This window comes from Crocodylus porosus, unplaced genomic scaffold (genome assembly GCF_001723895.1).
Source record: "Crocodylus porosus isolate Cpor-Errol unplaced genomic scaffold, CroPor_comp1, whole genome shotgun sequence".
Classification (NCBI taxonomy): domain Eukaryota; kingdom Metazoa; phylum Chordata; order Crocodylia; family Crocodylidae; genus Crocodylus; species Crocodylus porosus.
Window position 1 is genome coordinate 26,032,840 of NW_017728951.1, and position 16,144 is coordinate 26,048,983.

Below are 16,144 nucleotides of genomic sequence, written 5' to 3' on the forward strand. Positions count from 1 at the left end.
GACAGGCAGCACACCAGCAGACAGGGCAGGGAGCAGAAAGCAGAGCAGCAGATGGGGAAGGGAGCACAGGGCAGGGAGCACAGGGCAGAGCAACAGATGGGGCAGGGAGCAGAAAGGAGGAAAGGGATGGGAATGGTGCTCAGGGAGGGTGCAGGGCCCATCCGTGGCAGGCCTGGGCCCCACTGGTCTGAAGCATCCATTCTTTGTCCCTGCTAGAGATGGGTCTCTGGGTGAGACAGACCCTTGGTCTGTCCCATGCACCTGCCGTGATAAAGCCCCACGCAATCTGGCTTCCTGCTGAAGCAGGTGGAAGCAGAGCACAGCGTGCCCAGGACATCGGCACAAAGCGCAGCCAGTGACTGTGAACGTCAGCACTCACCAGAGATAGTTTCAGTTTCATAGTTGGTCAGGTCGGAAGGGACCTGAGCAGATTATCCAGTCTGACCCCCTGCCATGGGCAGGAAAGGATGCTGGGGTCAAATGACCTTGGCTAGGTGTTCATCCAGCCTCCTTTTGAAGACCCCCAGGGTAGGGGCCAGGACCACTTCGCTTGGAAGTTGGTTCCAGATCCTAGCCGCCCTGACCATAAAGTAGCGCCTCCTGATATCTAGCCTGAACCTACTCTCTGTCAACTTATGGCTGCTGTTCCTTGTTACCCCCAGTAGTGCTCGGGGGAACAGGGACTCTCCCCTTGCCTGCTGGTCCCCCGTGGCAAGTTTATAGGCGGCCACCAGACCACCCCCTCAGCCTCATCTTGTGGAGGTTGAACAGGTTCAGGTCCCATCGCCTCTCCTCGTAGGGCCTGCCCTGCTGCCCCCTGACCATGTGGGGGCCTCCTCTGGACCCTCTCCATGCTGTCCACATCCCTCCTGAAGTGCAGCGCCCAGAACTGGACGCAGTACTCCAGCTGCGGCCTGATCAGTGCCTCATAGAGGGGTAGGATCACCTCCCTGGACCTGCTCGAGATGCATCTGTGGATGCATGGCAAGGTGCGGTTGGCCTTCCTGACTGCGCCCCCACACTGCCGGCCCATGTTTATCTTGGCATTAAGGATGACTCCAGGATCCTTTTCTGCCTCTGCCCTGATGAGAAGGGAGTTCCCCAGCCTGTAGGTATGGTGCCGATTGTTCCTCCCCAGGTGCAGCACCTTGCATTTGTCAGTGTTGAATCCCATCCTATTCTTGTCCGCCCACCCCTGTAACCTGTCTAGGTCTAATTGTGGCCTGTCCCTCTCCTCCAGCGTGCCCGCTTCCCCCCACATCTTAGTGTCATCTGCAAACTTGAACAAGGTGCTTTCCACCCCCTCATCCAAGTCACTGATGAAGATGTTGAACAGTGCGGGCCCGAGGACCGAGCCCTGGGGGACCCCCCTGCCCACGTCCCTCCAGGTCGAACATGACCCGTCCACCACCGCTCTCAGTTGGCGACACATCTGACTGTGTGGGTGTCGACACCACAGCCCCCAGTTTCTCGATGAGAACGGGGTGAGAGACAGTGTCGAAGGCCTCCCGAAAGTCCAGGAAGACGATGTCCACTGCTCCCCCTGCGTCTAAGGATTTGGTGACCTGGTCATAGAAGGCACCAGGTTGGTCTGACAGGACCTGCCCCTAATGAACCCATGTTGGTTGCCCCTAAGCATAATCTCCCCCGCTGGCCCCTCGTGGACATGCGTCAGGATAATTCTCTCAAAAAGCTTCCCCAGGAACGAGGTAAAACTAACTGGCCTAGTTTCCTGGGTCCTCCTTCCTCCCTTTTTTGAAAATGGGAACCTTTTCCAGTCCTCTGGCACCTCACCAGAGCATCACAAGTGCTCATAAAGCCGTGCCAGGGGTCCTGCAATGACCTCTGCTAATTCCCTCAGCACTCGAGGGTGGAGATCGTCTGGACCAGCTGATTTGAACACGTCCAGTCCCACCAGAAGATCCCTGACTAGATCCTCCCTGACCCTGGGCCTGGGTGCGCCTCCCTGGGTCCGTCCGGGAACCCTGTGGGGGGGGATGTCCCTGTCCCTGTTCAGAAAAATGGAAGCAAAGAATCTGTTAAAGTGATTCTTTGATCACTGGTCACCACCGAGCGTCCAGCCAGCAACAAGCTTCTTGCTCACACCTTTGCAGAGGGGAAAGCCCATCCCTTGCCTCTAAGCATCAGACAAGAGGATATGTCATGGGACCAGGGAGAGTCAGGCTGGAAAGGATCTCATGAGGGTACATCTAGTCCAGCTTCCACTCACGACAGCATCAGCCCCAACTAAACCAGCCCAGCCACATGTCCATCCAATTTGCTCTGGAAAACATCCAGGGAGGGAGACTCCACAGCTTCTCCAGGAGCCTGCTCCAGTGCTGGACCACTTGCAGAGCCAGAACATTCCCCCTCATCTCCAGCCTCAGTTTCCCCTACTGCAGCTTGAAGCTGTTGCTCCTAGACCTGTCCCCTGTGGCCACAGAGAAAAGCCGATCTCTGTCATCATCCTGCAGAGACTTAAAGCCTGTGATCAACCCCCTCCCAAGTCTTCTCTCCTCCAGACTCGGTCACCCAGCTCTTTCAGCCTGGCCTCGTCCATCGTGGCTCCATTGGTCATTGCTGTCACTCTGCACTGGACTCTCTCTAACCTGTCCACATCCTCCTCAACGTGCGGGGCCAAGAGCTGGGCACAGGGCTCCAGGGGAGGCCTCCCTGGTGCTGAAGAGTGGGAGATCCCAGCCCCGGATCTGTATCAACGCTCCTGTTCATACAGCCCAGGAGGCTGCTGGCGGCTTTGGCAACAAGTGTGCTGTTGGCTCATGTTCAGCTCGTGCTCCACGTTCCTCAGGTCCTTCTCTGCATCACAGCGGCCTAGCCTGCTCTTCCCCAGGCTGGATTGATGCGTGCAACTATTCTGCACCAAGGGAAGTACATTGCACTCGTCTTTGCTGAACCTCATCTGATTTCTGGATCTCTCCAGTCTGTCCAGGTCCTTCTGGATCCCAGCCCCGCCTTCCAGAGCATCTGCAACTTGACCCAGCTCGGTGTCATCTGCCAAGTTGCTAAACGTGTGCTCGAACACATCACCCAAGTCATCCATGAAGAAGCTATACAACGCTGGACCCAGGACAGACCCCTGGGGACTCCATGTGATACCAATTCCTAATTAGACATGGAGCCACTGACGACTACTGGCTGAGCACAATGATCTAACCAGTTACATACCCGCCTCCCAGTGCGCGTCTTACATTGTGCTGTGGACACACAGCCAGTACATGCGCTAAATTTTCCCAGTCGAGTTTCTCACCTTCAAAGCCTAACTTATCCAAGAATGGCAAACGGCTGACTACACTGGCTGACTTTCCAAGCTGGCGCTTCTCTAGCATCTGTCATGAAATCAGGCCCGCAAAGCTCTTCTGTTCCTTCCTGAGCAGCAAAGCCTGAAGCGTGAACACCATAAAGCCCAACTGAGACTGAAACCAAGGGACTGGAGTGAGAAGACAGCAGGGATCAAAATCTGCAGCTCAGCTTCAAATTTAAGAGTCAAAACACCACGTCAGGGAGCGCTGGTGGAAAGGCAGCGAGTAGAGGGTGGAGAGCTCTGGGGAAAGTGCTTTCTGCTTCGGCATACCTGTAAGATAGCTTCAAAGATGCTGTTGATCATCACGTACTCCAGGATTGTGTTCTGGCTGATGTTGTCTGTCACCTGCATACAAAGAAAGTGTTTGCACACCCTTGCTGCTGGCCCCACCTCCAATGCGCTGCTACAGCTTCTGCACCAGGACAAGACACGTCACCCCCTTCGGGGGACATTCCCATGCAGCCACGAAGCCGGGCAGGCATGGGCTGGAGCTGGAAGGGGGGAGAAGGGGCAAGCACAGGCTGCCCTTTGCCCTGCACCTACTGCCCACATCACAGCTGGTGCGTGGGGACCTCCTCTGTGCAGCCGTGTGGAAACAGCAGGAGTAGCAGAAACTTGTGCAGCAGAAGGAGGTCTGACTGGGGTCCCTTGTGAGCCAGAGGTTTGCAAGGAAGTCCCCTCCCCACCCCAACACCAGGTGGTGCCTCCCCTTCTGCCCAGTGGGAAGGGTGCAGAGAGGGACCCTTGCCCTCACCCAGAGGTGGATCCGGGGGTTGGCAATTGCACACCTTTTGGCCCCTGCTCTACCTAAACTTCAGAACCAACTCCTGGAAGGGCTGCAGCATTTCCCCTCTGGCAGGGCTGACGGCATCGTGGCTCATTATCACGTACCTGATTCCTGCTCAGCTCAGGTGCTAATGACCCTCCCTCCTTTCTAACGGCCTCGATGTTCCATTAGTCAGGCCTTTCCCTGGCCATTTTGTGGTCTCTCAGCCCTCTCTTCTGTTCTGCAGCCCCACAGCCTGCTTCCAGTCCTCGCTAAACATCTTAACTCTGGTGCGGTCACAGCAACTCCCACATGGAAACGACTGACAGCACCACACTGCGTGTGCTGTCAATGTGCTCCAGAAAGCACAATTTTGCTTTATGAACCTGAATAGGAAATATGCATTCAACTCTAAGGACAGCAGGACTGATAAAGCAGTATTTGCTAACTGCTTTGGCCAAGCTTGGTGCGTTTGTCAGACTTCATGTGTAATCTAGCTCATCAGGCACGCTCCAGTAAAGTCACGTGCATCTTTACTTCCATCTTAAAAACTGCGTTAACATAGCTCCAGCCCCTAGCAGGCTAGTACAGCTTCTACCATCTTTTTACCTGGAGAAAAATGTGGGTGTTGTGTTCTAGGGAATCTGCATCACCCTTTATAAAATCCTAGATCCACCCATGCCCACACCTGTCTCAGTCTCTTCTCCCCAGTTACCTCATGCCTGCCCCCAGTACCCTCCTTCTCCCACTCCTGGACTCCCTTCTCTCTCCATCCTGCTGGTCCCCTCCAAAGCATTTAGTGGAAGCTGAGAGTTTACCAAGGGGTGGGACATGGCCCTGGAGGATTCATCTCATGCCCTCACAGGCACCTCAAGCCCCCTCTGGCACCAGCTGCCTGTGCCTGCCAGGGGCAGATGATTGGAGCCCCCCAGCAAATGCCCTGTGGGGTGATTTACCGTAACCAAGCAGAGGAGCAGCTTCAGGCACAAGCTCTTCAGGCTTTCTGAACCTTCTGCGCAGAGCAGAGCGTCCAAGCTCTCCATGAGATTCTGGAGTGGAAAGCACGGTTTCATAGTTTCATAGTTAGTAGGGTCGGATGGGACCTGAGCAGATCATCAAGTCTGACCCCCTGCCATGGGCAGGAGAGAGTACTGGGGTCAAACGACCCCAGCAAGGTGTTCATCCAGCCTCCTTTTGAAGACCCCCAGGGTAGGAGCCAGCACCATTTCTCTTGGAAGTTGGTTCCAGGTCCTAGCCGCCCTGACCGTGAAGTCGCGCCTCCTGATGTCCAGCCTAAATCTACCCTCTACCAGCTTGTGACCGTTATTCCTAGTCACTCCTGGCAGTGCTCAGGGGAACAGGGACTCCCCCAGTGCCTGCCAGTCCCCTCTGACTAGTTTGTAACAGGCCACTAGATCCCCCCTCAGCCTTCTCTTGTGGAGGCTGAACAGGTTCAGGTCCCGTCGCCTCTCCTCGTAGGGCCTGCCCTGTTGTCCCCTGATCATGCGAGTGGCCTCCTCTGGACCCTCTCCATGTTGTCCACATCCCTCCTGAAGTGCGGTGCCCAGAACTGGACGCAGGACTCCAGCTGTGGCCTGACCAGTGCTCCCACGGACTCCCCCAGGCCAGCAGCCAGCACTGGGTTACAGGCAGTGACATGGCATGGCTGTGAGTCTGACCACGGCACGCACGCTCCATAGTACCAACAAAACCCAACATGGCCAAGCTCATACATGAAACCAATGTGGTGGTGTGCGTCTGATGTGCCCTGATGGCTGCCTGGGGCTCATCCGTGCCTCACCACCAAGTCTTGGTGTTAACAACATCCTGCAAAATTGCAGCACAAGGTCTGAGAGAACTGCATTGTTCCCTCTCACTAGGGGGGAGTGGATGGTGCTCAAGCCCCACTGCAACCCCTGAGGACTCCTGACACCTCCTGGCTGATTCGCACAAAATACTTAATGGTAAAGAGAAAGTCACTAGCAATTTATCACTGATTGTCTCTCACCATACAAGAGCAGGGGGTCATGGGAAGACACGAGCAGGCTGGCAGTTTAAGATGAACACTAGGATGCTCTGTTTCTCCCAGTCTGGGACTAACTGGGGGAGCTCGTGGCCCCAGATGTGGTGGGAGGTGAGAGCTCAGCCAGATCCACACAGGGTCGGACACGTGCTTGGAGGAAAGGGGCATTGGTCACTACGGAGCATGGGAGTGCGGGGCACAGCCTCTGCATCAGACCTGCCTGGACCTTAAAGGCTGGAAGGGAGAGAGGAACAGGAAAACCTGCTCAGACACAGGTCACTCTTCCTTCCAGCCTCTGCTCTCTGCCGCCATGTGACACCGAAGACTGGACACAACGGATCTGGGCTCTGACCCAGTCCATGGTAGCTCTCATGAGGCCAGTGGGCTCAAACCACCGACCACTATCAGTGTAACACATTTAATTTAGCAGCAGCACAATTGGCTGATGGACAGTTAAAACGCATCTCTAGCAGCAGTGCTCATCTGCTCAGAGGAAGGACGCAGGGCTGCAGGCAGCTTCCTGCAGGGTCCAGGGAGTGGGGATTAACTGCCTCCCAGCTGCATCATGGCTTGGCTTAGCCCTACACCACAGAGTGAAGCTGCCAGGGCCAGCTGCCATGCCCTGCAGGGCAAACAGTACACGGCTGCCACCCCAGAGCAGCTGCCGGGAGATAAATCCCCACGCCCTGCTGCCCCACAGTTAATGATCTACATGTCTGCCCCTTGGGACCCTGGGGAACCCCGGGGAGAGTCTGCAAGGCATGCAGGACCTCCCATCTACACCACAACTGGGGGCGCTGAGAATGCCAGGAGGTCGACAGGCACAGAAATCATGCCCAAGTGACAAGGCTGTGATGCAATGGCCTGGGATGAGCTCATGCTCACATACGCCTTCTTCATCGTGGCCAATGCATCTAAGCCACGCAGTTAAACTTCAGAGAAAGGAACTCCAACCCCCCGGCACCATGCTAGGTCAGTCACAAACTGCTCTGCTCCGAGCCCCGGAGCAGTCTTCCTGCCAGCCCCTCCGTGCATCTCACCTTCATGCACAGCTCTGCCTTGTCAAATCCCATGAGCATGTTGATTATGTCGAAGCCTGAGGTGGATTTGTTCTTCTGGTGCACACCACGAATCAAGGCACAGAGCGTCTGCGTGGGGCAGAGGGAAGGGAGTATCAGAGTCAGGCTGTGCCCACACTGCCCCTGGCCAGCCCAGCTCACGGCCCAGATGCCAAAGACCACCATAAACCTAAACATGCTCCTCCCAGCTGCTCCATCATCCTCGGGCTCCCAAATCTTAGCATCTCGGCCAGCATTATCCCACCCTGAGCTAACCAGCACTCCGTACAGAGGCATCTTTGCTGCATCTCCTCCCCACAGTCACCTTTGTTGCCTTGCAAAGGTGCATAGCCAGAACCATGTATGAACGGGGAAGCCTGGGCAGAGCTGGCCGGGGACCCCAAGGAGGGGCTGGACCCTGTGTTCAGCACCGGTTAGAGTCCCCCATCAGAAAAAATCCTCTCTCGGATGCAGAGAGAATCATGTTCTGCCTATTTAAGGACCCCCAGGGGTAGAGCCATAAGACCAGGTAAGTCTGCTGGCAGATTTCACTGCCATTTTATCTTGGCTGTCAGGGATCCCCAAGGGCAGAGGGAGACTGTGCTCCCCTTGGGAGACCCCAAGGACAGCAACTCTGAGCACCGGGGAGCCCATCTCCCCCCCAAGGCCCACCCCATCCTCCACCATGCTCCATCAGCCCAGAGTCCAGTTTCAAAACAAGTTCCTGGTCCCCATGTCCAGCAGGATCCCCAGTGCCTTGAAGCTCAGCAGGGAGAGAAGCCGAGAGGAGCTTGTTCCCAGCAGATACCTGCAGCGCGTTGACCACCCTGATGGGGTGCTCCTCTGCCAGGGCCTGGATGCAGTGCTGGAATAAGCAGTTAATGTTGTCCTTTATTTTCATGAGCTCCTCGCCATCCAGCGCCTCCAGCTTCCCCTCCAGGTACTCCAGGTTCACCTGCAGAGAAAGGAAGGTTAACAAACACCATCACAACCCCTCGGCAGAGCACCGCCAAAGCCCCACGTTCCTGCCCCCCGCTGTTACACTGCCCGTCCCAAGGAGCAGATCAAGGTTTGCCCTGGGATAACTCCTCATCCCTGCAAACCTCTGCACCACTGTCCTATACCAGACCTCACAGCTGCAGCAGGACTTCGCCTTTGGGGGGATGGAAGAAACTTTAGGTCCCACTTTCCAGAGTGGGCTAGCCAGGGATACCGCTTGCCCAGAGATTGCTCTTACCATGGGCAATTGGTAAGGAGACAAAGCACAGAAGGATAAAAAGGAGAAAAGACGCAGATGAGGAAAACTGACCGTAGGTTTCGAGACAGAAGAGATAAGCAGTTTCCTCCCCTCTCGACTGCCTATGCCCAAGCCCTTAAGGGTCCCGCCAGTATTTTCGGTGTCCAGCCTTCCTGCTGGACCTGTCAGCCCCAACTGCTGGGGACCCTGAACCTCCAAAGCCTGGCGTCCAAAGATCCTGGACCGTCACAAACAGCCCCCACCAGCACTGCCCACTATAGCAAGAGAGACACAGAAGTTGTGCCCTCTCTTTCCTTAAGTCTGCACCCCAAGATCTTCTGATGTCCAAAACCACACAGGTGTCTGCAGGGAGAATAACACAACCTGTGCAGCAATAGCAGTAACCTACGTGGAGCAGCTGAACATAGGCTTTTCAACCAGGCCACATGTGCCCTATTGGGGAAATAAAGGCAGAAAAACCTTTACGATGCCCTATGAGCCCCCAGAACACAACCAGGTTCGTGACAAATGCATTTCCCCAGTTGCTGTGGACTTGGGGGGAATGGGAAGAGCTGGGGCAGCCAAACCTGCCAGGCACATGGAAAACCCCAGGGCATGGGGGCAAGTGTCCCCCTGCCATCACCTTCATGAGGAACAGCTCCTCCCAGAACCGCGGGTTGCGCTTGCTGGGGTCATCTATCTGAAAAAGAAGGACATTCCTGTGAGAACCCATGAGCTGCCACGGCCGGTCAGTAGAGCCGACGAGGCTCCCCGGCACTGGGGTGCTCAGAGTGCAGCCCCCCAGAGCTGTGCCAAGCCCGAGCTGGGACCCCCTCCCAGCAACTCTGCCTGGACAGAGAGCTGTTTCACCAGGACCCACCGGCCTCTTACCGTGAAGATCTCGTCATACATGAGCACAACCTTCTCCTTCAGTGGCTTCTTGGAGGCGGAAGATTTCCGCAGCAACCCGCCCTTCTTCTCTGCCAGCGCCATGGGGGCAGCCTGCGGATGAGAGACACCGGATTTCAGAAAAAGGTTTCTCCAAGGGGGCCTAAAAGGCAGCTCTACATGGACACAAGCAGCCACAGTCCCCGGCAGGTCAGATGTGGAGGGGGCACAGGCATGGACTCAGACCCAGTCTCCTGCTGCAAAGCGAAGCGTGGAGATGCGCCGCAGTGCACAGCTACAGAACGACTGACGGAGGGGCAGGTCCCTTCCTCGCTGCTCTGTCCAGGAGCAAGAGGGCTCCTGCTCATCCCTGCAACACCATCCAAGGAGGCTGTTTCTCCAGCAAGGTCCCATTTCGAAGCCCACCGAGCTCCCAGCCTCCACCACACCCAGGGGCACCGGGAAGCAGCAATCCCACCTATGGCTTCTACACGCGCTGCCCGGCATCTCGCCCCGATTTGGTGTGCGGGGAGGGGAAAGGCAGTACAGAGAGCAGTTCCCGAACCCCTCGCAGGCTCTGGCCCTCTTGCACTTCTGCCCTAGACCCGCGCCTGGAATGGGCGGCAGTGCTAGAAACCGGGTGAAGGGCAGGGAGGGGGCTCCCCAGCCATGGCTCTCAACCAGGGGGCCACAACAGCCTTCAAAGGGTGCCACCAGGAGAGAGGAGATAGCACCAGCTCCAGGGAGGAGATCATACAGGGAGCCATGGGGCTGACAGGGAACTGCAGGGTCACATCCAGTCTAGCCCTGCCTAAACCAGCCCAAGCCCATCATCTAAACACAACATAAGCCTACCATCAAGACAACAGGCTGCCTTTGCCTAGACGCTGCCGTTCACACCTCATCACCAAGGGACCTGCACAGATCCCAGCGCCCATCCAGGCCATGCACCCATTATACAGGGGAGACAAATACACTGCAAACTCTTCCAGGCTCTCCCAGCCTCTGGGAGTCTGCAGCCCCCCGGCCTGGGGGAGTGCAATCTCCAGCGCCGGGCGCCTGACCCACTGCATGGGGGGAGCTTGGCCTTCCCTTGGCCAGCAGGATTGAAGGATACCTGGACCCCAGCTCTGAAGCTGAGATCTGGGGTCCCTCAGCTGTGGGCACGGGGTCAGACAGCGTGATGGCCACTACACTGAGAGGTTACCCGCACCAGACAGGCACCTCCCCAGCCCACCATGCCCTTAAATGCAACTTCAAGGGCAGGTTTCAGTCAAACAAAGGAGAAAAAGGTCAGGCACTGTTCAATCCTCTTGCCAGCTTCCTTCTCGGAGCTGGCACTCTTTACTCAGGGCGTCATGGGAATGAAGACACCATCCCAATCGGAGAAGTAATTGGGAACAGAGCGGCTCCTATTCAAAAGCCAATCAAGAACCAAGCCTAGATGGCCCATAACAGGCTTCCCAAAGATAATCACAAGTTTCTGCGTCCGAGGTAGCCCCCGCCTCCAAACACACCCATCCACATGCGCGCCAGTAATTGGATTACCACTAATGAATCTCAATGGCAAAGCTGACCAGCCAGCTGGCACTGCTTTGGGGTCATCAAGTCAAGGAAAAGGAAGTCAATACACCACATGTCCGCCTTGCGAAAGGGAGAGAGGCAGTGGGTTTCAGTGCCTTGGCCCCATGTCTAGGAAGGTGGCGGTGAAATCCCACGTGAAATAGGAACAAGGATTTGGTCGGGTCTATGCTGATGTTAGAGAGACTGCAGGCAAAGCTGACTGCTTGCAGCACCTGGTCCGCCATACCTTGGCGGAGGAAGCAGAAATCTCCACTCCCCACCAAAGCCCAGACAGGTGGTGGACATGGCTTGCTCTTGGTGTACAGTACATTGGGCAATAGGAATAGGTCCATGTAACAAAGCCTGCCCAGAGCCACGGAGGAGTCCTGCAGCTGTGCAGAGTACAGGAGCTAAGGATATGCAACATCACAGCGTAAGCTTTGCAGGCATGAGCAGAGGGATGTAACGAGCCGTTCTGCTAACTGGCTGCAGTCAACAAGCTTTTCTTCTAGACACAGCCCAGGCACCACAGCTCTAGTAGCTTCGTGTTCACAGAAATCATAGAACCCAGAGCCATGAGGTGGGCAGGGAGCTCTGGGGTCACGTCCAGTCCCAGCCCTGCACAGTGGGATGTCAGCAGTGAAGGGCAGAGTTAACAGCCAGCGCTGCTCCCCACCAAACATCCTGACCCACGAGGAGCCCTGCAGGCTGCGTGCCACAGTTCTGGAGGCCAGAATCAGCCCATGGGCTGGGGCTTGGGCAGTCCTGGACTCAGCTGAAAGATTTAAGCGAAGGCACCAAAAAGGAGCTGGGGAAGAGCAGGACAAATGATGTGATAAGAACGGGAAAGAAATAACAACCCGCCTGCAAACAAAGAAGCTGATCCAGAGATGGGAGTGAGAAAGATCCCAGTGATGGCAGAGAGGGAAGGAACAGAAGATGCAGGCGTGCCAGCTGGGCAAGGGAGACAAGGAGGACAGACATTTCAAGGGGAAAGGGGCAGGGGAGATATGCACCTACTAAATACAATGATATGGAGAGAAAGCACAAGCTGCTGTGCACTCAGTTCATCAGATGCTGCGACAGGACGTCCGTGCACAAAGCAGAGGGAATGAAGAGAGAGGTTAGAATAGAAAGGACAAGGGAAAGGGGAGAGAGAAGGGGCCGTGCAAGGAGAGAAAAGCAAGCATTAAGCCTATGGGAGCAAAGGGGGTCACAAAAGCCAGTTCAGGCAGAGGTGGGGCTCCCTAGTTCCTGCTGAAGCCAGATTTAATGCAGCCCAGTCTTGGAGGGTCTCTTGCTCCTTGATGCCCAGTCAAACTAGTCTTTAAATGTTTTTTCGCCTGAGAAGGGCTGCCCAAGGTCAGCGATGGGGTGTCCAGGGAGGGTGAAGCACCAGCCACAGACTCGCGTCTCTCTCTTCAGCTGAAGTCAGAGCAGCGTCGGTCCATTCAGGCAAGCAGGGATCTCCCCATCGGTCCGAGGCAGACAGCAGATCGGCTGGGCACTGTCCAAGCAACAAGTGACCACTCTGAGATTTTGCTACCCAACGTGGATTGAGCTGTTCCTTTGGCATGGCATGCCATGCCAGCTCCAGAACACTGCTCGCAGGCGACGGCCTCTAACAACACAGACCCAGACAGGGTGAACACCCTGGTGAGCAAGAGGCCAGTGAGAGCAGGCTCCGAACTAGTGCTTGCACAGCTGGGCGTGCTCGTATTGGCAGAGGATCGCGCTCTGGCCCACGCCTCCCAGTGCAGAGCCCAAGGTTTGCTGTGTAACATCTATTCTTCGACTGGCGATGCAGCCAAGACAGATGCTGTACCTGACTGTCGTGCCCAGCCCTGGGAAAGGGCTTCCCCGGTCCAGGCCAGCCAGTGCCATTGTGTGGTCCATCAAGCCAACGTGGCATCCTCAAACGTTCGCCTCTTGATACAGCAGGGTTTTCAGGGCTGGGAAAGGCATGACGCTGGAATCAAGCTTGCACTCGATCTGCAAGTCCGAGGTCCAGGGTTTGTCTTTCGGCTTTACTGTTCAGTAGCGCCGGTGCCCTGAAAGCCTGGGATGTGCTAGGGGATCATCTTGATTTAAAAGGTAACGTCTCTGAGTCCAGCACCACCAGGGACTGGACTCCGCCATGCTAATGGCTCTGAGATGGACGACCACCCACACCCCCGCACCACGGATTGTTGTTCTGTTCTCTGCACAATGGCATGCCCAAGACTGGCGGGATGGGCACTACGTTTATCCCTTCACCAGGACCCCATAGCACATGCGCTCAGCAAGTTGGTAAAGCACAGAGTCCTAGAGCCATGGGGCTAGCAGGGAGCTGCGGGGTCACATCCAGCCTGGGGCAGGATCAGGCCTGTCCAAAGCAGCCCAGACAAACCCTGTGTCTGACCTCAAAGCAAAACTAGTCACCCTGACACAGCCCAGGCATTGCCCCCACCTCTACCCCTGCCCCCGGATACAGCGGGGCTGCGACCACCAACACCCTGCTGCCGCCAAGAGGAAGGCAACCCCCCCCAGTTCATACCAGTCTGAGCAGGGGGGAAATCCCTTCCTGCCCCAGTGCAGCGTGGGGCTGAACCTGAGCATGGGGGCAAGACCCTCCAGCCGGGACCCTGCAAGGTTGGTGCCAGCAAGATCATTGGCCCAGTCCAGCCCCCATCCCCAGTGCCTAGTACATAGTTTTGTAACAGTAACTGGCAAAACAGCTGCACGTCACCCCACAGCCTATGTCAGTAGTTCTCCACCTGGTTAGAGCCCAGGCCCCACTTGGAAAATCCCAAACTGTTTGTCTACCCTCTTTCTTTGATTAGAGAAAAATCCTAGAGCAATCCCCGGTTGCAAAGAACTCAACAGCCAGGCAGAGCGGTGTTCACACTCTGGATCTCTGTTGGAAGCCCCGGGGTTTATGCTGTGGATCACATTTGCATGTACCCCTCCCAGCGCGACCACAGCACAACACCCCAGGGCACCCCTGAAAACATCTCGCGGCCCCCCAGGCTGTAGCTGCAAACATCGGAGAATCACTGGTCTACACGCACTCATCTTGCCAACCAAGCCTCTGCCCTCACGCAATGAGCTAGAGACCGTGGGAGCACTTCACTCAATTGACTGGACTTGGACCAAGGAGAGAGATGGAAGTGGCTGGGACTAGTAAGCCACGTTCTTCCTAGCCCAGCTGCAAGACACGGAGACAGAAGGTGTTGGAGAACTCTCAGGACAAATCTGAGAAGGGTTTTTTGCAGATATCTTTTCTTGGAGCCAATGTCTAGCTGGGAGAGATGTTAGACAAGGCTTCAAGCACAGAGCGCCCTTCAGCAGGCTTGGGAAAGCCTGCAGGTAGAGACAAAAGCAGCTTTGGGCAGGAAGGGAAGTGAGTCAGTGCTTCCCCAACAAGGGGGTGGGTTGTGGCCACAGGCCAAGACAGCTGGGGCGCGGCCCTGGGAGGACTGGATCTCTGACACAGAAGAAAAGCCCAGCCCAGAACACTCCCCTATAGCAAGGAAAGTGATGGAGGGCTCCGGCCTCCCCTGGAGAAAGAGTGCTGGATGGGTGCTCAGGTCATGTGAGGGGTTTATGCACAATCTGCCACCTCCTGCGCTTTATCCTCCAAGTCAAAAGCAAAGCTGTGCTCAGCAACCCCACACAAAGGCAGCCTCAGCCTGCTTACACCTACCACCAGGCTCCTAAAGGGTTCAGCCCCAAGGCAGCCACTTTTCTAAGCACTTCGCACGAACAACCCCTCTCGCCCTACCCCAAGTTTTACACGTAGCCGGGGCCACATCCAAGCCCTGCAGCATCTGTCCGGGAGCACGGAAACAGCTGGGAAGGGGAACTCATCTCCCAATGCACCTAGAAAGCACCCAGCACGCTGTGCAAATGGGGCGAGAGAACTCAAACTGTTCGGGCTTCTGGCCACTGAGTCAGCCCTTCCCACGTTGGATGTCCTGCAGCCTTGCAGCCAGGATGGTGCAGGGACCGCGCGAGAGGCAAGAAAGTATCTCCATGCTGCTCCAGTGACCAAACAGGTCCAGCTTCTCCAGAGCACCCAAGCCACCAGCAACAAGCACATCGACCTTTTAGTTTTGCTCACTGGTAACAGAGGTCTGAGCTGGTGTCTCCCCTCCAGCCTACACCTGCATGCGGGAACACGGCTCTCCCCTGCCCAGGATGAGGGCAGACGTACACACCTCTGGTCTGGCCTACAATGTACACCATGGCCATGCACCAGGGAAGGGCGTGCCACTGGGCTGCCACCCGGCATGGCCCACCGCGGCGGGCATGGGTTACTCCCCTGCACTCCCACCCACTTCGCCCAGAGCAACCATGCTACAGTCCGGTCCTTCCTCTCCTCCCATGTGGACTGGAGCCAGCATGGGTCCACGGGTGCTGCATGCTGCGCCCCCAGGGTCCACGGGCGCTGCATGCTGCACCCCCTTTCTGCTGGTTCAGCTCCAGCCCAGAACGTCGTGTCCCTTCGCATGCCACCCCTCCGGGAGGCCGTCGCACTCCACTTCCATCATCTCGCCACTGAGTGGACGGGCAAGCCGGCCATGTCCAGCCCCACGCAGACACTGGCAATTCCCCACCAAGAAGGATTCCTCCGAGAGCTAACCACCCCGTGGGCCCCTTCTCCCCCCTAAAACCGCAGTCACACAGAAAGCAAGGCAGGGCAGCACCTCAGAGACCAACTAGCTCGGGGGGGCAGCCGCAAGTAACAGCTTCCAGGGCCAGACGCGCGAATGTAAGATGCCCGCGATGACTGGCGTGCCGGGGCCCAGGCTTGCACTGACCGGCTCCTCCTTGTCCTTAGCCTAGGGGGTCACTGGCAGAGGGGGGGCTCGGCCCTGCTGGACCCTGTGCCCCTGGGACAGCACCGGCTCTCGGCATCCCTTTGTCTCCTGCCCACCTCCACAGACCACGGTGGGTCTCCCACGCCAGCCGGCGCCACATGCTTGAAACCCGTTCGCACCCGTCCGGGCGCCTTGCGGCACCCCGGGGTGTCGCAGCACCCAGCTTCTGCCCCCCGGGTCTGGGCCCCAATCCAGCCCCGCGGGGCCAAGACAAGGGGCACGGAGGGGGCATCGCCACGGCGAGGCTCCAGCTCCCCCACCAGGCCTGCGCTGGGGGGGCCAGTAGGGACCCGAGGGCTGTGCAGGGGAACTGGGAGCCCTCATGTGCGTATGGGGGGCAGCTAGGGCGCCCCAGGGCTGCCTAAGGATGCGAGTAGGGCCCCCCCCGGAGTGCCCGGGGGGCAGGTGGGGACCGCCCGCAGGGC

The 16,144-nt window shown here is 57.0% G+C and overlaps 1 protein-coding gene across 2 annotated transcripts in view; it reads right to left on the reverse strand.

Moving 5' to 3' along the window:
• The window catches only part of CUNH10orf76 (chromosome unknown C10orf76 homolog), an 81,045-nt gene extending 71,612 nt beyond the window's left edge, over positions 1-9,433 (reverse strand). The window contains exons 1-6 of one of the 2 annotated variants that reach the window (XM_019555567.1): positions 9,298-9,433; positions 9,050-9,106; positions 7,978-8,124; positions 7,152-7,259; positions 5,045-5,137; positions 3,593-3,667 (exon numbers count right to left, since the gene is read on the reverse strand). In XM_019555567.1, coding sequence (XP_019411112.1) covers positions 3,593-3,667; positions 5,045-5,137; positions 7,152-7,259; positions 7,978-8,124; positions 9,050-9,106; positions 9,298-9,399 — 582 coding nt within the window. In that variant the 5' untranslated portion in view covers positions 9,400-9,433. The remainder of the gene's footprint in view (positions 1-3,592; positions 3,668-5,044; positions 5,138-7,151; positions 7,260-7,977; positions 8,125-9,049; positions 9,107-9,297) is intronic. The other variant, XM_019555568.1, reaches the window with a different exon arrangement.
• Between the last annotated feature and the right edge of the window lie 6,711 nt (positions 9,434-16,144).